General features: G+C 34.0%; 1 protein-coding gene across 2 annotated transcripts in view; it reads right to left on the bottom strand.

Moving 5' to 3' along the window:
- Spock3 (SPARC (osteonectin), cwcv and kazal like domains proteoglycan 3) overlaps positions 1–24024 on the bottom strand; it is a 243269-nt gene that overhangs the window by 42265 nt on the left and 176980 nt on the right. For both annotated transcript variants that reach the window (XM_090354216.1, XM_090354217.1), the window contains exon 6: positions 23145–23259. In XM_090354216.1, the coding sequence (XP_090210342.1) occupies positions 23145–23259 (115 nt within the window). The remainder of the gene's footprint in view (positions 1–23144; positions 23260–24024) is intronic.

Genomic DNA, 24024 nt, shown 5'->3' with positions numbered 1-24024 from the left:
AATTAAGAGGGCTGGGAGTTTGGCCTAGTGGTTAAAGTGCTTGCCTAGCATGTGCGAAGACATGGGTTCGATTCCTTGGTACCACATACATACAAAAATGCTGGAAGTGGTGCTGAGGCTCAAGTGTTAGAGCTCTAGCCTTGAGAAAGCCCAAGGACAGTGCTCAGGCCCTGAGCTCAAGCCCAGGACTGGCAAAAAAAAAAAGAGTTAATTAAGAGGTTTGCTTTGAGACATGAGAAACCCAGTACCTGAGAACACTGTTTGGCATGAGACAAGTTCCCAAAGAATAACATTCATTTCAATTGTTCAATGAGTCCTGGACTCAAATCAAACCTAAGAGGATTAACAAGACCTTGTGCCACACACAGAAATTCTCTAGTAACAAGTTATATTTTATTTATGGTACAAAAGTATTTATTTTAATTACTTATTTAATGGAGCTGCCCTCCATTACTCTCAGGCTTTTGAACAGGGCAAGTAAGTCTCAGGTCAGTCTTCAAAGGACACACAATGAAAACAGCATGACTTTAAGGTGAGAAAATGACACCAGGACTGTGTTTTCTGACCAGCTTGTCTCTAGGCTGGGATATCTTTTCTGATTAACAATATATCTGTGGAGTTCCTTCAAACCAGCCCTCACCCCTATATTTGGTGTGTGGTACTTACATCAGATCTGAGAATACTGAACCTCATACAAATCTTTATACTAAGGAAAATGACTATGTGTGTTCTAAGGGGAATAAATTCGAAACCCCTTCCATTTATCATATCATCATCTCTTGTGTGGGAAATATCTTATACTAATCCATAATTGTGAGATTTGGAATTCCCCTATTTTATTGAATTGAGTTGTGGTAAAGGAAAGTGTCACCAGATACAGAAGCAATGTAATTCTCCATCACCTAGTCCTCTGTCCGTATACTTACAAACTTAATTCATTTTATATAGTATCTTCAATTTTCCTCCCAAACTATTTATATATCCAAAAGCTGTTATATCCTGTATCCTCCAAATATTCTCAAACCAGGATAAATATCACCGAATGAATTATGGAATTGAAAAAGTACAGGGAATGTTTAGTCAGTCGATGCATTTCACAGTAGGATATATTTACCTGTTTAACAAAGAAAATTACTTTTGTAAATAAAGTTTCCTCTGTCAAAGTCTTCAAAATTCCCATGACATTTAATTATGAAGTTATGTCATTCACCAAACATAACCACTTATGTGAGATTTTTCAATTTTGTTTGCCTATTTCTAGAGAAGACAAATATTAATATTAAATAAGACAAATATCTATGATTCATAACACTGTATACAGCGTTACCATATTGTGTGGTCAACAAAATTCTCCACTGCTCTTGACTCCAGGGACTGTCAAATGCAGCCATCTGCTCTCTTAGGGCACATGGGCTATTCTCATCCTAAGTTTTAATTGTATTTCTAGGGTAAGTCGCTTTCTCCTTGATACAGTGTTGATGGGAAAGTGATTGCTTTACAGCATCAAATAAAGAGAAAGTATTTGTATGAGTGGATTCTTATTTTTTTAATCTTAACCAACTCAGAGTAAATAATGACTTCAGAATGTGAACAGTCATGTTACTAAACTTACAATTGGCCCCTTTCGTTGAGTTAAGCCATTTTTTAAAACAATACTTTCAGTATGTGCAAACTTTTCCTTAAATACTGGATTCCTCAACAGGAGAGTATCATAATTTAGCAAGGAGTAAAACCTTGAGATGTCATGTTTCTACTGAAAAGGTTGATGATAGGCTTCCTATGTTTTCATATGTAATAAAATTTTATATAAAATATTAAAAATATGAGAATTCTCATTTATAACAATGGTAAGGATCCTGTCTAAATAATTTACCAGAACAAAAAATACATTTTTAACTGCTTTCCCTTTTCGACTCTTCTTTTTTGGTACTGGGATAGAACCCAGGATATTTCACTTGCTGGGCAAGCACTTTGTCACTGAGCTACATCATAGTGCAGGAATAAAGTTTCTTTTCCTTTTATGGAATTTTTTCCATCTATTTTTTTAGTGTAACTGACAGAAGGGTTACATTATATTCACCAGATAGAAGGTGCATTACTTCACAAATGTTGATACTTTCTCATGTCTTGGTCCCCATTTCCCTCCCCCAGCCCCACCCCTCATCTTGTTTTCCTCCCTTCCCTAGCCTATTTCAAATAACCAAATACGCATATATATACAATATATCATATAACAAGGTGAAATACTGTAACAATATGAGATAACCAAGGGACAGCAAAAAAGATGAGAGATAACATAGTACATTAAGGACAACAATCACTCATTATATGGCTTTTGTTTCTATGTCCTGGAGGTCCTTTCACTTAGCGTCAATACTATGGAATGGTTTGTTAAACATCAATGTGTATAACAATGTGTATTGCCATTCGTGTACTTACACACACACACACACGCATTTATTCTTATTAGCACTTTCTAATATTCTGTAGCATGTATCCGATTATCAAGGCTCAGTATAGTCAAATGTAAATTTGTTTAACCAAAGTTTATATTAAAATGATAAAATTCTTAACTAGGCATGGATGGAATGTAAATATATATTCAGTAACATTATTTGATAAGATGATAGAGATTTAAAATATATATACATATATAAAGAGCACTATCTCTAATGACCTTTTTCTAACTTTCTAATTTTGGAGTTGTTTTTTGATTGACCAATATTTTAAACTGCACAAAAAACATGATGCCATGATTTTTCACTTGCTAAAAAATAATAAAAGCACTTGTAAAGTCACACACACCCTCACACATACACATACTCTCTCACACACACACACCCTAATCATCTGACTGATTCGTACTTCAAAAATACTTTCCGCCAAGTACCAACAGGAGACTGAAAGAATTGTTGCCCAAGCCTAGATTTCATAGGCAAGTTTCTCTTATTGCAGCTAATTTAAGTTTAAACAAAGAGGAATTGGCACTGACTTTGTCAATTTCTATTAGTGATTATTTAGAAAGTTTTTAAAACTTCATTTCTCTTTCATTGAGAAACTATGCTATTTAAAAAAATGCTTACCTACCTCTGTTACCAAAGTTTGATATTCTGTTTTTTTTTTCATTCTGCTAGCTTTAAAAAACTTATTTTATTCTACTGATTTTGACAAATGAGGGGAACCATTGAGCCTATGTTCCTTTGAGTCAGGCTTACTTCACTTAATATGATTTTTTCTAAGTCTTTCCATTTCCTAAGGGGAGATGTCATTCTTTCTGACAGCCGCATAGAATTCCATTGTGTACAAATACCACATCTTGTTGATCCACTCATCAACTGAGGGACATCTGGGTTGGTTCCATATCTTTGCTATAGTAAATAGTGCTGCAATGAACATCGTTGTGCTAGTGGATTTAGTATGTCCTTGTTTCTGGACAATCGGGTAAATGCCTAGTAGTGGAATTGCTGGGTCATAGGGGAGCTCTATGTTTAGTCTTTTGAGGAACTGCCATACTGCTTTCCATAGTGATTGAACAAGTTTGCACTCCTACCAACAGTGTAGTAGTGATCCCTCCTGGCCACATGCCCTCCAGCATCTGTTGTTATTAGATTTCTTGATCCTGGCCATTCTAACTGGAGTGAGGATGAATCTTAGAGTTGTTTCGATTTGCATTTTTTGTGGCCAGAAATGTGAATTAATGCACCTTCTATCTGGTGAATATAATGTAACCCTTCTATTAATTACAATAAAAAATATATGAAAAAAAGAAACCTTGGGCTCTCATAGCAGAGATTTGCAATTGAGCAACACCTAGATACATAAGGCCATACAGTATGACGCTAAATAAAAGGACCTCTAGGGTATAGAAACAAAAGTCATATAATGAGTGGTTGTTGCCCTTAATGTACTGTTATCTCTCATCTCTTTTGCTGTCCCTTGGTTATCTCATATTGTTACAGTATCTCACTTTGTTATCTGATATATTGAATATATTTGTATTTGGTTATTTGAAACTGGATAGGGAAGGGGGAAAAACAAGATGAGGGGAGGGGGGAGGGAAATGGGGACCAAGAAATGAAAAAGGGTATCAATGTATGTGAATTAATTCACCTCTTATCTGGCGAATATAATGTAACCCTTCTATTAATTACAATAAAAATATATGAAAAAAGAAAAAAACTTATTTTATTCTAAAAGTGAGGTACAGAGGGGCTACAGGTACGTAATCATTGTAATGAGTACATTTCTTGTTGAACATTGATACTCCCTGACTTGTGTTTCTCCCACTCCCCCTTTCCATAACTCCTACCCCTCCAAGTTGAAAGTTTATTTCCAACATAGTGTCTTGTGAGTATCACTGTTGAACTCGTTCACCCTTTGGCCTTTTTCTCACCATTTCACTATTCCTCCTCCTTGCCCTACATCAGATAAGACACAGGGTTCCAGGATAAAAATCAGTGATGACAGGATAAGCTCAACTTTATAGCTTATCACTCGTTCTGGACCATTTAAGCTATTCATATGGTTGAATAGCTAAGATTACAGGTATGAGCTACCAGTGCCCTGCTCATAGATTATTTTAAAAAGTTTGTCTCACTGTGTCATTATTATCACGCCTGTGTTACACTCAGATTTGATATATATGTATAGTATATATACATATATATATACTATAGTGTATATGTACATATATGTAATATACTGCATACATAATATACATAGTTTTCCAGCCTTTACAAAAACAAATCCAAAATAAAACCAAACTGTTGAGGATTTTGATTTGCTATTTCAAATCTACTGAAAAATTTTGTCAGGAAATGACACTAGAATTATAATGATTTGCCATCTTCATTAAAACAGCATATACAGAGGGGGGAAGGGAAATGGGGACCAAGACATGTGAAAGGGTATCAATGTATGGGAATTAATGCACCATTTATCTGGCAAATATCATGTAACCCTTCTATTAATTACAATAAAATATATTAAAAAATGAAATTAAAATCAGAAAAAAACAGCATATACAATTTCCCTCATTAGTATGGATTAAGATTTTTTCCTAGCTGAAGAACACAATAGCTCCAAAGCTATATGTGTATGACCATACTGGAAGTAGTAAGCAAAATGAACTTCAGGAGGATAAACAGGGGATTTATCCCTGTGGTTGTTTTTAATATTCTATGTATAGTTATTTCTTTACCCTTTTTATCCTTTTTTAATCTTTTTCTTTTTCTTTCCTTATGGTTTATCCTGTTATTGCTTTATCTGACTTAGGTATCTGGTGCATTGTACATTATTTGCTTATTTGACTCAGAAAAGGGAGGGGGAAAAACAGGACATTAAGTCAAATGACAAAGGATGAACCAATGTAGCAGCTGCATTCATAAGACAATATGTTGGCTATGAACTCTACAACCTGGGAGGGATGAAGAAGGCAAGTGGAAGAAAAGATGGGAATGGGTAACAACATTCAAGAAGTAATGTACCCACTACTCTATGAATGTGACTGTAACCCCGCTATACATTACAAGACAATAAAAAATTGAAGGAAAGAAATGTACTTATTACATAACTTACATAACTGTAACACCTCTGTACATCACCTCTACAGTAACAATAAAATATATTCTTAAAAATATAATTCAAGGGCTGGAAGTTTGGCCTAGTGATAAGAGTGCTAGCTTAGCATGCACGAAGACACAGCTTGGATTCCTCAGTACCACATACACAGAAAAAAGCTGGAAATGGTGCTGTGGCTCAAATTGTAGGGCTCTAGCCTTGAGAAAGCACAAGGACAGTGCTCAGGCCTGGAGTTCAAGGCCCAGGACTGGCAAAAAAATTACATTATAAAATTAAAATTAGCATATATCTTTATGTATTTAATGCTCTTTGGTTTTCCTTTTTATCCTCCTTCTGCCTTTTGAATTCATTGAATTTTTACCACCGATTTGCCTCCTGTAATTGCTCCTTAGTTGTACCTGTTAGGCAAGGTCTGCATAGTGTATTTCTGTTTCCCATAATAACCAAACTTTCTTACCTTTGTGTTTGCTCTTGGATGTGTAGGTATTATCTGTCCTCTCAGATAGATTTCCAGTTCTATTTATTTCTCTGCTCAAGAAAAGTGTTCCTGCTTGCATGAAAAGGCACTTTTGACTCTAACTCTGCTGTAGATGTTTAGCAGTGATATAGTTTTCAATCTATTTCCTAGAACAAAGTTTTGTTTTCCCTTCTTGTAGTAGGGAATTTTTCCTATTCTTTGTGGAAGAGGTTTGGCTTCCTTTCTACAATAGGCAAAACAGTGGCTCAGGAATTCTTTGATGAAGAGATGTGCAAAGACTTATTTTTAATTACTGATCTGGAAAATCAGAATTTGCAATGTATATGCAGATTAACAATCAAAAAAATTTTGCTGTGTGGGTGACATTGATCAAGATGCACTGTATTCATAAACTCCTTCGTTGAACAACAACACCTTTGTACAATTACTTAAAGAACATAAGAATATTTTCAAAACATTCTTCCTGTTAATTCACTTTATTAAAGTTACAAGTAATGACATCTTCCCATTTATTAGTAATATTGTTAGTAGTCATACAATAGAAAAAGTTTCAGGATGAGTTAATTGCCTTCATTTATACCTAAAGAAATATACATTGTTAACACTGAAATTCCATCTACATTATAAGGAAGTACCGAATATGCATATCAAAAAATCTTCTATCTTATTAACATAATTCACAAGCAAAAGTATGGTGTATAATACCACAATGACACAGCATTAAGTTAGAAATATCGAAGAGCAATATTTAAGTAAGAATTACCTACGGTGTAGAAAAATTCTTTCTTTGTTAAATATTTGAAGTTCTTTTTTTAATGTTGTGCCTTGAACTATTCAAACTGGATGAAAGGGGAATAACAAATGTGAAAGTAGACCTTCATCTTTCATGTTTTGGTAAGGAACTCTCACTGTTCCTTTCTGTCAAACTCAACCTTAAATAATTTGTTAATTATCTTGCCTGTTGTTCCATAGTTCACCTTTAGTGTGCTCTACTTTTGTGCATTTTAAACACTGTTTATTCTTTGCAGATCTTTTATATTCATTGCCAGAGGAATTTTTCATATAATATAAATATTCCTGCAGAGAATGCTCTTTCATTATTAAAACCTTTGAGATGCCTTCAGAAAAGTGCATTGTTATGTTACCTGTCAACTTTTGCAGAGTGACATTTTATTATAAATGTTATTCTTGGTCTTTCTGCTCTCAAGTTCTCAGAATATAGTAAGAAAAAAGAGCCGGTGTAAAGAACCAGAAAATTGAACTATCCCACCCTAGTTTTACTTTTTCCCTTAAAGTTTAAAGCACATGATATAACAGAATAATATAAATTTCCAATATTAATGGCATTGTGTTATTTTTTCCTCGGTTTTTCTTAGAAAGCTTAAAAGTAATAGCATGTTATAAAGATTTTGCTTGTACTTTTTATCTTTTTCTTTCTCTAACATCCAGTTGAATCTGCTATATCTTCTCCTTTGGTGATTTCAGATTTTCTCACTGAATTTAGCTCATGGAAGCCTGTTTTCTTTGGCAGTTCTATTTCCCTGTGGAGTAAATTTTGCTTTTCCCTCATCTGAGACCCTATGGATTCCCATAGATGTTCCATAATGACTTTTAAAAAATTGAATATAACATGTTATCCTGAAGAAACAGTCTCTCAGCAGGCTCCATTAGTCCTTTATGAGTTATCCTGACCTTGACCGCTCTTCTCTGTCCCAACAGAATTCAGTTTGAACAAGAGTTTGATAAAACAATTTTTTTTCACTCTACACATCTGACCACCTCCATATGTTATTAGTCTGGTCTTCTAAAAGTCCTCCAGTCTCACAAAGTTTTCCCTTTTATTCAAGACTCAAATACTATAAATGTCAGGTCTCTGTAGTGCCTTAGGACTTTAGTTTTCCATTCTTCCTTTCTAATGCTTAGATGCATGATTTAATTGCTTTATTTTACTTTAAGTTTATATTATGTCTCTATACCTAGTAATTCAGTAAAAAACTGAAGAGCAAAAATTAGTAAACTTTATACAGCAAAACAAACCAAGTTGTGTTATTTAATACATAAATCTAAAATTATCTGTCATATCTTAACTATTCAAAAAGTGAGGAAAGAAAACAGTCAAGGAGAAATTAGGCCTTCATGTTTCTTTTGCCTGAATGGGATGTTTGGCCAAATTATTTTTGTCTTTTTCCTACTGTTCATTATGTTTTTCAATCCACTTTCATTCTTTTCTTTGGGTTATTCCTGTATTTCCATTCAGTTATTTTTATTATTATTGTATTTTACTGTCAGGATGATGTATATAGGGATAACAGCTACATTCGTCAGTTAGTGGGTACATTACTTCTTGAACACTGATTCCCCTTTCCATGTTTATCTCCCAATTTCCCCTTCCTACCACCCCCTCCCAATCATCTTGTATTTCCCCGTCCCTTTCTTATTTCAAATAAACAAATAAATGTATATATAATATACCAGGTAGCCAAGTTAGATATAGTAATAACATGAGGTAAACTGTAAAAAGGAAAAAAAGAAATAACTTCATATAAGAACAGCAATCACAAAGATATATCTCTTGTTTGCATATCTTGGAATTCATTTCACTTAGCCTCATTCTATATGGCCATATGCATATCTTATTTTTGGCATTTCTTTCTTTCTTCTTCATTATTTCTTCTTTTCTTTCTGAGAATTCACTTGTGAAATTTGTGTTGTTAAGGACAAATGGTATAATTACTTATTCTTAAATGAATTCTTAATTGAAGCAATTTTGTCATGATTGCATTAAAAATCTTCATGATATATTTAATACAGTAATATTCTCGGTTTTGGTATTTACTACTTTTCAAAATTATCATTCAGTTTGTTTTTTCCCATTGTTAGAATGATGAGCAGTTTTTCATAAGAACTCAGACATTTGTGCTGTATCCTATTACCACATTATACTGCTTATTTCAGAGGAAGTGACGGAGCCACTGCTTCATTACTGGCATTTGGTGTTAGAAGCCAGCTTCACTGTTTAACTCAGGTTGACCCTGGATGGTTGCATCTCTTGGGTCCTGATTAGAGGATGTGGGCTGATATGTCCTGGCTGGAATGCTCATTATTGTTGCTCATACGAACTTTGGTGGCAACTGGGACACAGGGTCTCAGTACCAATGGCTGATAATGAAATTCATAACTTTCCTTTAGACTTCCTCTTATGCCACTCATAAAAATAAGCTGGCAATGACTCATTATTTCCAGGCAGAGGTGGAAATCCAGAATCCCTGTTCAGCTGGGCACTGATACCTCACTGGAGAAAGTCATATTCTCAGTCAGTGGAAATTCCTCCTTAGCCTTCTCTGTCAATATCCTAATACCAGTCAGTGGCTGGGGGCTTTCCTGTCACTTAAGGATATTGAAACAGCCATGCTCTCTACTTAGCCCTTGTTATTATGATTGGGAACTGGCTTTATTATTATTTTTAAATCTAATTGGGTACAGAGAAATGCTTATTGTCTACAAATTACCATAATGGCTACAAATTGCTGACCTGTCCTTTGTATAGAGAAAAAAAGGATGTGGTTAGGCTATGCATGCATGTGTTTCTTATTCTGCCTTGTGAGCATTCTCATGTATCCTAGATGTTTCAGCTCCAAATCTTGGCCATATAAACCCATCAGAAAATGCTGGGAACTCACCTACTCTTTGGTATGTGCAGTCTGGCTAGCCAATCCCATTTTCTCTGCATTTCAGCAATTTCTTATATAAAAATTTGAACTTTGTGATCAGACTCAGAAAGAAAACTAGGAAAAATTAGGCCTAACAGTTTTATAGGCACAGAAGTTTGCTAATTTCAAAGTTACTCTTTGGGAGAGAAAAGCAAGGCTAATATTACACATCTAGATTTTTACACCTTCTATTATTAGAGGCCGCTATGAACATGATAAAGATCTGAGTGTAATAAAACATTACAACATGGTGCTCTAATTGTTTACCTTACTGGCAGTCATCAACCATTAATTTTCCCCAATCACTACAGAATAGGAAAGTCATACCAGTAGGATACAAAAAAAATGAAAGTACTACCAAATGTCGATAAGAGCGGAGAGAAACAGGTTTTCAGAACCAAAAGGGATCTGTCCACTTTGACTTTGTTCATATCCTATTTTGACTATGGTTTGTTGCATGCCCTTCCTTAGTGTGCTGTCATAAGTTTGAACTCATGTTGTTGAAAGTGTATCATTATAAATCCTCTCCTGAGAGTGGACACAAGCAGTGACTATAACAAGATCCCCCAGTACATTGCATCATATGGCAAGGGTGAAGGGATTGTGTTCATGTGATTGTGGCCCTTCTCCATTGGCTTTGTTTAATCAAACAGGAGATACATGTGGTTGGAACAACCTGATCAGATGAGCCCTGTAAAGGCAGTAGTGAGGATAGAAGTGAACAACTAACACTGCCTAATTTGCTTTGAATTACAAAATCAGCATGAATAGCTTCCAGGAAATAAATTCTGTGGATGATTAGGTAAGCCCAGAAGAGAGCACTGAGCCTCAGGTACAATCACAGCCACAGCCTGTGCTTGTCATTTTGTGATTCCCTGAGAAAAAGCTCCAGATTAGTTTTAGGTGAGTTCTGGATGATGAAAATAGTGACATGAATAAACTCATATTCAAAGTCAATTCAATACCAGGCCACTAATGATGGATGACCTGGTTATTTCCATTTAAGTATATTTCCCTTATTACTTCATGACCTATTTGACAGGAGACCAAGTATAATGGTCCTTTTTTTAAAAAAATGATGACTCAGGGAAATGGAAACACTGGAAAGCTTAATGAATTTCCTTTTTTAGATTAATAATACATGATAAATATTTCAAGGGATTCAACATAATAGGTAGGATCTCATAGTTTCTAATATTACTAGGAATTTGAATATAATCAATTTGGATGCGTCAGAGAAAATAGTGTTCTTGTTGCATTCCAAAGTATACAGCATGGATGGGAGTTTGGTAAAAAGAACTGAGGCAGAGAAAAAAAGTGAGATGGTTCTCGTTGCCCAATGGTAAACCACCACCAGTTATTATCCGTTAGCTACTGATCATTCAAGACCTTTACGTTTTCCTGGATCTTGGTAGAAAGTAGCCCAATTGAGAGGTAATTGAGCCATTTACTTAAAAGGGAGAATGGGGATTTTCTTATGAAAATAAATCATGAATGCTTTTCATAGCATGAAATGTTAATTTTACGTGTTATTTAATAACCAGCCACTTCTCTGTATACCACAGCTTAAGAAAGACTGATGAGACAGAAATTCCTCTATATTTTCAAAACAAATAAACCAAATTATCCATAAGGTTTTGATGATTTGTATGTCAGCAACAGAATGATTCAATGATTTCAAGTTATACATACAAAATTGGGGAATGTCTATATCATCTGACTTCTGTGAATATTAAAAAGAATACTAAAATCAAACTAGAAGCTATCTGGTTTGTAACCTAAAATCAAATCATAGTCAAGTTTCCCACAGATGGCAGACAGTAGTTCTTACAGTTATTTTAATCTGTTGTGTGGTGGAGGGTGACATTTATATGGCAAATGTTAAAACCTGTATATTACAACTATCCTGATGAGTTCTGTTGTGGTAGTTTTGACTACGGACACTTCATTCTGGACAAGTAAGGTTTGTTATTAAAGTCGAAAATTGCCTGCATTGCAAGTTACACCCAAACTACTCAATATAGCTGTCACCAATTGATTCTTTCAATGACAACAGTATACATGAACCTGTATTGACTAGGGGAAGGAAGTCAAAGAACTCACATCCAACACTTGTGTACAAAGAGAAGCCAATACTAAAATATTGGGATTTTATTTACTCACAGTCAAGGTTGGTATCATCTTGAATCACTTGCCTCTCAGACAGAACAAACTCTTTCATTACAGAGTGGTGTCTGAAAATGCTGTGAGACCTAAATTACAACCAAGAACAATGTTGAAAGACTCCTCTGATGGATGTGCTAGGAAACTAGGTGAATACGAGGGATTTGCCTCAAGCCTTTGCTCCAGACTGAATACGTTGTAATACCAAGCATTTAACTTCAAAACAACTAGACAAACAAAAGTAGTTCAATTATCAGAAATTTCCCATCATGTTCTGATTGAGGATGGGTGCACCTGCTTCTCTGTGTTGCTGAGTTTATTCTACGAGAAGCTTTGGCCAGGGAGCTCTGAGTGAGGCAAGAGCTTATAGCGGCCATTTTCTCTTTATGCTGCTGCTTCTCTCCTTTCCTTGATATTTTGGTCAAGGTCTTGTACCCTCCTGGACCAGTATAATATCCTGTATACTCTTTGTACTGGTTGTGTAGCACATGTAATTTACCATTAGCCACCATTTCCTAATATTCTTCATATTAGGAAACAATGACTAGTAAGTTCTAAAACCATCAGTTATTCTCAGAACTTTCCAACACCATGCATGTGAACAGACTTTTTTAGCCCCCCCCCCCAGGGATTCAAGAAATTGTAGAAGATACCAGTATGTATATATATATATATATATATATATTTCATGTGTTGGTGCATGTGTAGAAAATATGATTTAATGCTTCATTGTTAATGAAACATACTTTAAGGCCATAGTTTTCTCATTACAGTATGCATTTGGTGACTTTGTTAATCCTAAACACTGGAATAAAACTATGGTTTTGAGTGCCATTACATGAATATTTCAATAAGAATGGCCTTAGTTGTCAATTGTGGATTCTCATTAGCAGAGGGAGCAGCTGCAGTAATTAGTACTTACTCTCAGAATTAAAACCAACTTGGATCATTCAAAAGCCTCTGACACAACATCCCTTAGGACTGTGTCTATACACAGATGTTCAGCTAGAGTGACGGATAAAATTAAATACCTGGATGAGACAGTGTCCTGAAGGTAAATCTTTCACACGTAAGACTTTCTCTCAGGTAGTCTAGGTTAAAGCAGAAGCTTGCCAGCCAAGTCAATCTATTTCTTTTCTGTACTTTCTAAAAGCTCTCTGGTAAAAACTCCAAAAAACATCCTCGCTTAGATAGACTTCAATAAGAGCAAATCTTATTTTATTGAATTCCACTTTAAAATTCTGGGCCAGCACTTCTTAAAATGACAAAAGAATACAGTTCAGTAGATGTTTAAATATATGTGAAGAATGCCTTAAGCACTAAGTTTGAGATTAAAAAAGTTAAATAAACTTCCTTTGTACTGTGGGAAACCATTACTTTCCTATGTGTTTTCAGTTATGCCTCTCTGTAGCCTGAGGCTACCAAACATAGAACTTTCTAGTAGAGCTCAGGATCCTGGATTCTAACATTCCACAGGTATTGAGAATGCCTCCTTTCCAGAGTGGACAGGACATTTTATTGCAATCCAATTGTGATGGAAATTGCAGCTATTCTGCAGAGAGGTGAAGGCTGGGTGTGAAGGCTGTAAGGCTTATCCACATTTGTCTGCTGTGAATTTCCCTTGACTGTCTTCCCTTTGTTTAGTCATCCAATAACCATTTGTTTTTGCATGTGCACTTTACTATTAACCTCTTTAGTAATTCCTTGGTAGAGTTTTTCTTTTCTCTTTCTCCTCTAGGCTTTTACATTGAGGGCCTTAGCCAACTTGACTGAGGGTATTTGTGTAATAGATTGTTTGCTTAATAAGATTGTATTTTTTGTACCATGGTTTTTGTGTTTATGAGGGCTGTTTTATTAGAGTAACATAAATATTTAACGAATTTGTAGAAATTTAACAGTAACTGGGTTTGTATTGGTTCAGGTTCCCTCAAAAAAGGTAGGTCATGAGCACTGAACTTTCATTTAGAAAAAAACAAATGAAAGGTAGTACATGATATACTTGATATCTCCTTTGTGCATTGGAATAACAGAAGGAAAAATACCAGAAGGAGTCATATTAAAGAAAACTAAATGAACAAAATTAAGAATCCAACAAATATGGAAAAGACTTGAATCAAGCAAATTATGTAGTAAATAGCATGAAAATAACATACCTGTCAAGTTCACATGATGACAGATATGTGACATAATATTAAAGGGGTAAAGATAACTCAGAACTTTGACAATAATTTAGTTCAGATGCTGGTTTATCATCTTACAATGCAAAGAACTTTCAAATTTAATTGGTTAAAAAATTCTCCCTTAAAACTATTGCTAGTTATGATCACTGAAATCATAGCAAATAATCATAAATAATCTAAGCAGCTTTCTTGAATAGTCATTTTGAAGTCTGTAAAATACATAGGTAAATATCATTCAAAGAACCTTGAAGAGTCAATGATGTTCATTTTCTCTTTTCCTGATAGGTCAAGCAAGAGAAATTGATCACTGGGTTAGCTCTTTGCATTTACTTTTGTTTTACAAGCTTTCCATGGCCATTTACCTTCCACCATATTGATGTTTTTATGCCAATAAATGGCTTCATGACAAGTGTCACATGCAATTTCTGTAGCATTGTTGGGCCTTAAGCCCACCTTTTCCTCAAACTGTGTGTCTTGATTTTTGGGGTATTACGCATAGACACCATCACACCCAGCTCATATTAACTTATCTTCAAACTAGAATAGAAGTACAGTTCAGAATTTTTATGCAAATCGAAATAGAATTAATAGAAGAATATAATCCTAAATATATGATCTGCCCAGGATTACACCATTAGCTCCATATAACAGTTGCATATTATTTCTAGGCTGAAAATACCTCAGAGTAATTCTTAACTTTATAATAAATATAATAATGAAACACAGCTCTAAATAAATGGACCATGACTGTGGAACAAATACGAGTCAATGGAAAAGGTATACTATACCTTTACTTCTATCTACCCTTGGTGACCGAGGCAGTAGGACCACTTGAGCTCAGGAGTTCAAAACTATCCTAGATAATATCATAAGACACTATGTCATATCAATAACAAAACTGGAACTTTACTCTCTTCCTAAAAATTAGAAATACCTTTAAAGATCAATAAAAGAGATGTGATAGGGCAATGATTCCAACACTCAGTTTGCAAAATGTGTGATGAAGTCTTTTTTTTTTTGATAAGTGCCTGCAGAATACAATAGACTACACTCCTATTTCAAATACTTTCTCTTCTGATTTCCTAGATGAAGGTCTTGATAAAACTAATGAAAACAATTTCTTTGATAATTTGCTATAAAAGACTATACTGTCTTTAACTACCAGAGGCAAAAGAGACAGAGGTGAGTATTTGATATAGATGGGAAAAAAAGGTAATGTTTTTAAACAATAGATTATAATGGAATTCTTTTCCAAAGTTGCAAAGGAAGTCTGAATGACATTATGTAAGTACTATAATTATTAGAGGGGAATTATGTTATTTAATAACTGCTCATGTTGTGAAATGAATGTGCTGTAAATACAGTGCATTGCAAAAGAAAGGTCATAATTATGGAAAAGCCATTTAGCTAACAGTTAAGGGTTTATTGATTAATGAACTACATTAAATAAGCTTAAAACATTAATTAAAGTTAAATGTTTAATGATTTTTAAGATTAAGTTATTGATTACTATATGCTAACACAAAGGTAAGTAAAAGTAAAATGAATGTAATTTAGGCATTGCTTTAAATTATTAATAATAGGCATATAAGTTGTCATAAAACTACTCAACTGTTTTAAATGGTTGATCAACGAACTTAAGTACCACACATGTTATCAATGAAAGGCCAAAGTGAAACTAATAAAGCCTTTATAATGAATCAAAAATATTCTTTGTAGTCAAAATATATATCAATATTGCGGTAAACTCTGATTTAAATTTCCTAATAAATCTATGCTGCAATTATATGGAAAAGTTAATTTGTTAAATTTTTTAGTAAATCTATGTTGCATTTATATGGAAAGTGTAATCTGTCATATAAAGAATGAAATGGTATTGTTCAAACATCATTATTGAAGTAAATGCTTGCATTTCAATTACAGTTTTAAAAAGTTAAATCAGCTAACTGAAATTTTGCCTAAGTCTTGAGTTTTGTTGCTATTGTTTCTTGTCTCTAAATATAATAGCTGAATTAAAGCTTGTACTGAAAAACAATCCACTATAATCCGAGTTTATACAGTTCAATTTTCTGAAAAACTACATTAAGGTACTCTCAGGGATATTACTCATGATATTCAAGGTTAGATCACAAAATGAATCCCAGAACACTTGACTTCCTCTGGGAAACAGTAGTTTAGTTTATAAAGCTATTCATCCTTACATCAGTGTATAAATCAGAAAATGAGACAATGTTGTTGAGAGGGTCAAACTATATCAATAGAGTTTTATGACTTTAATCACAAAGCTAAAGCGAAAAAATAACTGTATCCTAAGTATAAATTTCCCATACAATTTGGAAATATATTGAAATATACAAAATATCTCTTTCATCATTTTTACTATGTGTAAAGTCCTGGCAGGAATTGTTTACTCACTAGTAGTTTGAAAAAAAATTGTAGTTTGGATGATCCCACCCAAAACATTTAAATAAAAGTTTTTAGAATTATATGCTGAGAAATCACTGAATAATTTTAGTGAGAGGACAGAACCGTAAGTTGGTAGTTTCACAAATTATTCAGAAAATCACAAAGTTGCTCCTACAGTAATGGAGTGGAATTTTTATTTTGCCTCAACTGAGCAAATACTGACAAATGCCTGGGAGCAATCTTCCTTTGTCGCTTGAAGGGTCAGCCAGAAGAGTTAAAAGGAAAATGTTGTTGACTTTATGGAATGTCAATTGATGACATAGTTTGCTGGTTGAGTTAAAACCCATCAGAGTTAAACACATCTCAAATTATACAGTTATAATTCTTAAAGTGGTAAGTAGAAAATCATTTAGGTAAACCTCTTTTATTCACCTAATTGAATTTCTGCTCTTGAGCTCTTGCTATCAAAAATAACAACTAAATTTTCAAATAAGATAGCTCTTTGTGTTATATATTTTTCATATATATATATATATATGATGGATATATTTATTTTTCTATTCTTACTTTTGAGCCAAAGTAGCATCTTCTTTTTCAAGAGAAAAGTGCTCAACATTGTTATATTCTTATAACTCATATAACAGTAACTGCTGGTACATTTGGTATTGTTGGATATGGTATGATTTAAAGTATTTATAGGTGCTTCTGGCTTCAGACTGAAAATGCAAAGAAATTAAGTCATGCCGATCCTTATACAAAACAATAACAATAACTATGAATCTGAAGAAAGTGAAAAAAAACAGCGTAAAATCTTAACTCAGTAACTCACCAATCATCAACAAATTCATGCAGGTCATAATTGGCATGGAGTATCACTTCAGTAAAAAAGACTGGGTGCTTTTGGGTTGAAGAACAAAATAAGAAAATAAAAACACTAAATCGAAAACATCACTATGTCTGGAGAGAGGAAAAAAAAATGTTACTTGGAAAGCAACTCCTCTGTGCCAGATACATTGAAAGATGAAGACAGAATTTGGAATCTAGAAAATGTACAATTTCCACATACCCTGCCTGTATGCTATCATGACTCTAGATAAAAACTGAAAGAGAAGCCAGATAAATTCTCTGAATGAAGTAGCACAGGCAAGTCCCAAAAGCATGAGAAGAGGATGAAGCTGAGACAATAGTAGAAATTTGAAGCCCAGATAGATATATTTATTGTATACAGAGGACATAATTCAAGGAATAACAAAGATCCTGTAAATTACACTAGAGAATTACTACTATTCTATTTCACCTCCTTATCTTCCTGACTTTCGACAAAAAGATATAGACATTTTAAAATAAAATAAGGCTTAGGTCACAAATTTTCCATCATTAGAACCAATTCTACATATGACAAAGAACAGGAAAATTATGCAATTTAAAATAATATTGATTAACAAGTCAAAGGTTTTCACCCAAAAGAGAAAACACACTATTGGTAATATCAGTAGTTATTTAAAAGATAGAAAAAATAGAAAAAATTAAATATGCTAGCAGAAAGAAAGTAAGCCTTTAAAAGCAACATTATAATAGCTTTAGGCAGTGTAAAAAAAAGTAGAGCATTTTATGATAGGTCCATAGAAACTTCTCAAATTAAAATACACAGAAAAAGAAAAATAAAACAGAGTAAGAAATAGAGAATCAAAACATCTGAAGAAATAATGGTCAAGAACTTTGAAAAAATTAATGATATACTCCATATAATAAATTTAAGATAGCCAGAGAACAATGCTGAAAAATAAAAAATAACATGTCTATAAGAATACCTTTCAAATTAAAAAATCAAAAAAATTAAAGAAAGCTAGGTGGTAGGTTCTACCTATAAGAAAAAGGGATAAGAGTAACACTGGACTTTGTATCACAAAAGATGCCAGCAACGAGAGATTGGAGAAGACTATTTTTTTCTGAAAATGTATTTGTCAAACTTGAACTATATAATTTTTGAAATAGGCCTTGACTTTCTCTGCTTTATCCCTTTGAGTGTTTTCAGTTCAGCAAACAGACAACTGAAGACTTTATAAAACTATGTTCATGGCTTCACATTTATCTGGAAGCATTTCAATCAATCAGCGCAGTTCTGTCAATGAACAACTTTACGAATTAGCATATACTCCTGAACTAAATCTGACATAAAATAAATAACCAAGGTTTGGTATGCATAGATACAGTGTTATTATGCTTACAAATTATTGCTGGTTGTTGATTTTTTAGAAGGTAAATTGCTGATATGTTTGCTGTTTGAGTTAAACTGATCAGAGTTAAACACATCCTGAATTATGTAGCTAAAATATAATTTAATTTAGGTCAAGGGCAGTACCGTTGTGTTTTTTATTGTATATTATTGTCAGGATAATGTAGAGAGGGGTTACAGTTATATCTGTCAGGTTATGAGTACATTACTTCTCAAACCTTAATACCCCTTCTCATGTTTTTGTTCCTCTTTCCCTCCCAACATACCCTCCAAATCATCTTCTTTGTGTTTTAATGTATCAACTACAAAAATATTTGCTAAGGTCTTATGTAATTCCCTCCTAAGATACAATGTTGCATTTTATATGTTTATAAAAAGGTCACCAGAAAATGGTCTGTTCATCGTCCACATTCTAAGCAACAAGTCTTGTATTATTTTGGCCTTATAAAAATATCAGGGATTTCACAAATCAGATGAGACATTAAAATTATTTGACTAGATTTAACTTCCAAAGATGTACTCACATGACTCATATTTCCTTTTGATTGGACAATAATATTTGGGGGCAGCAATGGCGATAATAAATACTTGGATTAATGAAAGGAAGACTGAAAGGGGATATGAATTAAAACTTACTTATTGAAATAGAGTATGCATACCTACTTGAGTCTAAAGTTAGAACCCAGGGTTCTAAAATATGAAAAATACCTGCTTTTTTAACTTTATGCATCAACTAATGCATATCCATTACAAAATGCATTAAAGGCATCAAACAGAACTTTACTTTCTCCCATTCTATAAGGAAAATATTTGCACTCATTTTAATGAAGTTCAAGCACACTTAAAGGATTCATTATTAAAAAGAGAACATAAAATAGTATCAATAGTATCAATTTGCCTTCAAGAAGAGGAGGTCAGGAGTATTTAAGAACTATTTCAGTGACAGTCATTCTACTATATGTCTTCTATAACTGAGATGGTATTAAGTATAATTCCCTGGACTGCACTGTCTATCTAAGACATGCTTCCACTGTAAATGCCAGTTGAAAGATTAAAAATGGTATTGAATTCAGTTTTACATTTCCCATGTCTCTCGGCCTTTGGCACTGTGCAGAAATGACATTCAACTTTTTTCTGTACAGCTTTTCCAGAGAAGCTAGCAAAATCCTATACTTACTTTGCACTGACAATCTGTTAGAGTAGGATTAGTTAAAATTCTTGCTTCCCTTTTTATGCACAATTGAACATAAGAGATCTTTATCCCCTGAAGACAGGACTTTAAGTTCCCTTCTTGACATATTAATATAAACACTCTGTAGAAAATATAAGTAATGTAAAGCATAATTAGTGTTTATTCACAAGGGGTGCGCTTCTTAGATATGTCATCTTCTATATTGGATTTCTTTCAGTTTGTGCAAGATTAAGATGAATTTATACATCAAAACTATCGCCACATGCAAAAGTAAGCCTAAAAGCAGGAAATACTTATTGAAGCCAAATCTTGTTGAAGGGCCATGATGCATTAGAGTGATACACTTACACCTACTCCTCAAATGTCCTTAATAGCCTCCAGGGAAAAGATTGGGATATAGATATTGAATCCAGAAGGATTTGTATTATGCCTGAAGTGCCTTTCACAGTTAAATGTATTGAATTCTATCTTCAATTCAATTGAGAAAATGTCTTCATTTGGGAGTGGGTTCCAGTTAAGCATGAATGTCAAGAATGCCAGCTGATATAAAAATGCAGGTCTTGATAATTCGCGGAATGATGGACGTATGTGAAGTGTTGTTGAATGTTCTTATTTTGGCTGAATTGGAGGGAGTGGATTAGGAGATAGCAGAGGGGAATAAGGAATTATGCAAGCACTGCAGTTCATTCTAAGCTAATATGAAGCTGCAGAGTTGCAGTTGCAGGGATCCTGCTACTGGTTAACTGATTGGCACGTTCCACCTTCAGTATCATTCAGGATACAATCCAAGGTCGTACACAACCTAACTGTTCCTTTTCAAATTAAATGGATTACTTGAGCACCAAAACTGGCTACCTGATTTATTATACACAACCTATAGCCCTACTTTATTTTGAAGCTTACCCTAATTGTATAAAGTCAAACATAAGGGACATAATGTTTATAAATTATTTTTAATGTAATACTCATTATAATATGGACCACCAATCATATCCTCTGCTGTGAGCATGGGTCTTGAATACTGCCAAATAGCTCATTTTCTGGCACTTTGACAAGGTGATGAAAGGAAGTCAGATCACTGGAATCCTGCCCTCAGAGAAAATATGGGGCACAGTCCCATGTATTTTCTTCCTGGCCTCTATGAAGCAAGCAATTCTTTTGCTCAGCATTTCCATCAGGATGTCCTACACCTTCATCAGACCCCACACAGTAAGATGAGGTGAAAAATGGTTATAGTTTAAGCATGAACTGTAACAAACTCTTCTTTTAAAATTTTTTCCATATATTTTATTGTAATTAATAGATGGGTTACATAATATTCACCAGATAGAAGGTGTATTACTTCACAAACATTGATACCCTTTCTCATGTCTTGGTCCCCATTTCTCTCCCCCCACCCCTGCCCATATCTTTTTCCCCCTTCCCTATTCTATTTCAAATAACCAAATAAGCATCTATACAATAGATCAGATAACAAGGTGAAATACTGTAACAATATGAGATAACCAAGGGACAACAAAAGAGATGAGAGATAACATAGTACATTAAGGACAACAATCACTCATTATATGGCTTTGTTTCTATATCCTGGAGGTCCTTTCATTTAGCATCATACTATATGGCCTTATATATGTAGGTTTTGCTTTACTGAAAATCTCTGCTAGGAATGCTCAAGATTTCTACTGATTATGATAAATGAGGGAAACTCTTGAGCCTATGTTCCTTTGAGTCTGTCTTACTTCACTTAATATGATTTTTTCTAAGTCTTTCCATTTCCTAGCAAAACGGGCAATGTCATTCTTTCTGACAGCAGCACAGAATTCCATTGTTTATAAATACTACATCTTGTTGATGCACTCATCGACTGAGGATCATCTGGGTTGGTTTCATATTTTTGCTATGGGAAATAGTGCTAGTGCTAGTGGCTTTAGTACGTCCTTGTTTCTGGATGATTGGGAAAATGCCAAGTAGTGGAATTGCTGGGTCATAGGGGAGCTCTATGTTTAGTCTTTTGAGGAACTGTCATACTGTTTTACATAGTGTTGAACGATACTCCTCTTTTTTTAAAAACAAATAACCACATTTAGTTTATAGTAAATTAACTTGTTTACATGAAATCAACATGTCTGCCTTATATTAAATAATTTTCATAAGAACTACAAATCCATCAGTCATATTTTTCAGCAGGATATAAGGAGTCAATAACAGATTCTCTACCATTAGGTAATCCCATTATAATTCTCTAATTACAAGGGTCAGGTAATCATAAAGTATATGACAAATGTTAGTGAAAATTATGTAAAAAATAGTTTCAAAAAGCATACATTCCCTACAAGTTTGTAGGATTACCAACCATGAAATTAGCAATCATGATAATTTCAGATTATAGAAATAATACGAAAAACCAAAATGACACCATGTAGATAGTCTACAACAGATAATCTAATAAAAATTAATAACATGCCATATAATACGTATCATGTTATATTTACTCTATTATCCAATAAAATGGTGTGGACTTTAAAAATTATCCCAAATAATTTCACATACATACTATCCATGAGATAGATATTTTCATTTAAAACAGTAACAGCCAGGTTCAGTTGGCTCATATATATAATCCTAGCTACTCAGGAAGCTAGATCTGTGGTTAAAATATTGAGATTAAAAGCCAGCCTGGATAGGAAGGTCTGTGAGACACTTTTTTTCATAGCTCCAAAGAAGCCAGAAATGAAGCTGAGGGCATAGCTTTGAGCATAAAAGCACAGGGACAGGGACAGGCCCTAAGTTCAAGATCCATCACCCATCCAAATAACAGAAACACCAACAACTATAGCATCCACAGACAATAATATATCTGATCAATGTATTATCGCTAGCCATTTCCTTCATCCAATGAAATAAGAGATCAAAAAATATACACAAGGAATAATAATTCATAGATTTATTGTATTAAGTAGGTAATTAAGAATGGGATTCCGTATGCTTCCATTTTGTTCAGTAACTTCCTAAGATGGCAAAAGCAATTATTTCCTGTAGTGACTACAGTTAAAAGGGGAAAAGATCTCACAATACAATGACTACAGTATCTTATATGCATAAAAGCAAGTTTTGTTGTATATTTAATGACAACTTTTATTGCAAAACATGTTAAGAGCTTGTTGAAGTAGAAAACTACGAATGAGCTTCTATTACTTACCTCTCTTAAGACTTTTGCTTGAACTCCTGGGCTTATCTGCGGGACATGGGCAGCGTCCTTCACATTTGACAGAAATCTGTTTTCCTAAGACACATGCTTGGTATTCTAGCTTGCACTGTATATAAAAGGGAAACTATATTAATTCAAGTACATTGAGTCATATCAGTAGAAAGCAAGGAATATTGACACATAAGAATGAATTGCTATATGTAGAGCTTGGAATTCTACCAATACTAAGGTTAAAGATTTGTACATCCACACATCATTAATTGTTCCATGGATAAAGCAGGAAAATTGTAACTTTGGATGACATTTTGGTGAAGTGTTAATGAGGAATACCAGAGTCTCAAAAGTGGCCAAGTTTTTGTCAGCACAGTTGTATGCTAGTATTAAATACACAAAGAGATATCACGGTATGACAGCAGATCATTTGAGCTCAATTTTAAGCACTGCGATCTAGTTATTTTAATATTTAATATCTCTAGGACTAGAATCTAACTTTCAGTTCCAGAGGATTTGTCCTTTGGTATTTAGCTAGGTACATTAGGGCTTAGCTAGTGACTTAAACATCACTGACCTATCACACATTAGGCCAATGATTGCCAAATACATATTTAGGAATTGACATTTTTTTTTTTTTGCCAGTCCTGGGCTTGAGCTCAGGGCCTGAGCACTGTCCTTGGACTTTCTCAAGGCTAGAGCTTTACCACTTGAGCCTCAGCACCACTTCTGGCTTTTTTTCTATGTATGTGGTACCGAGGAATCGAACCTGGGTCTTCATGCATGCTAGGCAAGCACTTTAACCCCTAGGCCAAACTCCCGGCCCGGAATTGACATTTTTTATGAAATGCTTCTAAGTTTACTTGTAACTTCTGTAAAA

The sequence above is a fragment of the Megascapheus bottae genome, chromosome 20 (genome assembly GCF_031878675.1).
Source record: "Megascapheus bottae isolate mThoBot1 chromosome 20, mThoBot2.hap1, whole genome shotgun sequence".
NCBI classification, from domain to species: domain Eukaryota; kingdom Metazoa; phylum Chordata; class Mammalia; order Rodentia; family Geomyidae; genus Megascapheus; species Megascapheus bottae.
The sequence above is the reverse complement of the archived record's forward strand: the minus strand, read 5'-3'. Positions and strand labels throughout refer to the sequence as shown.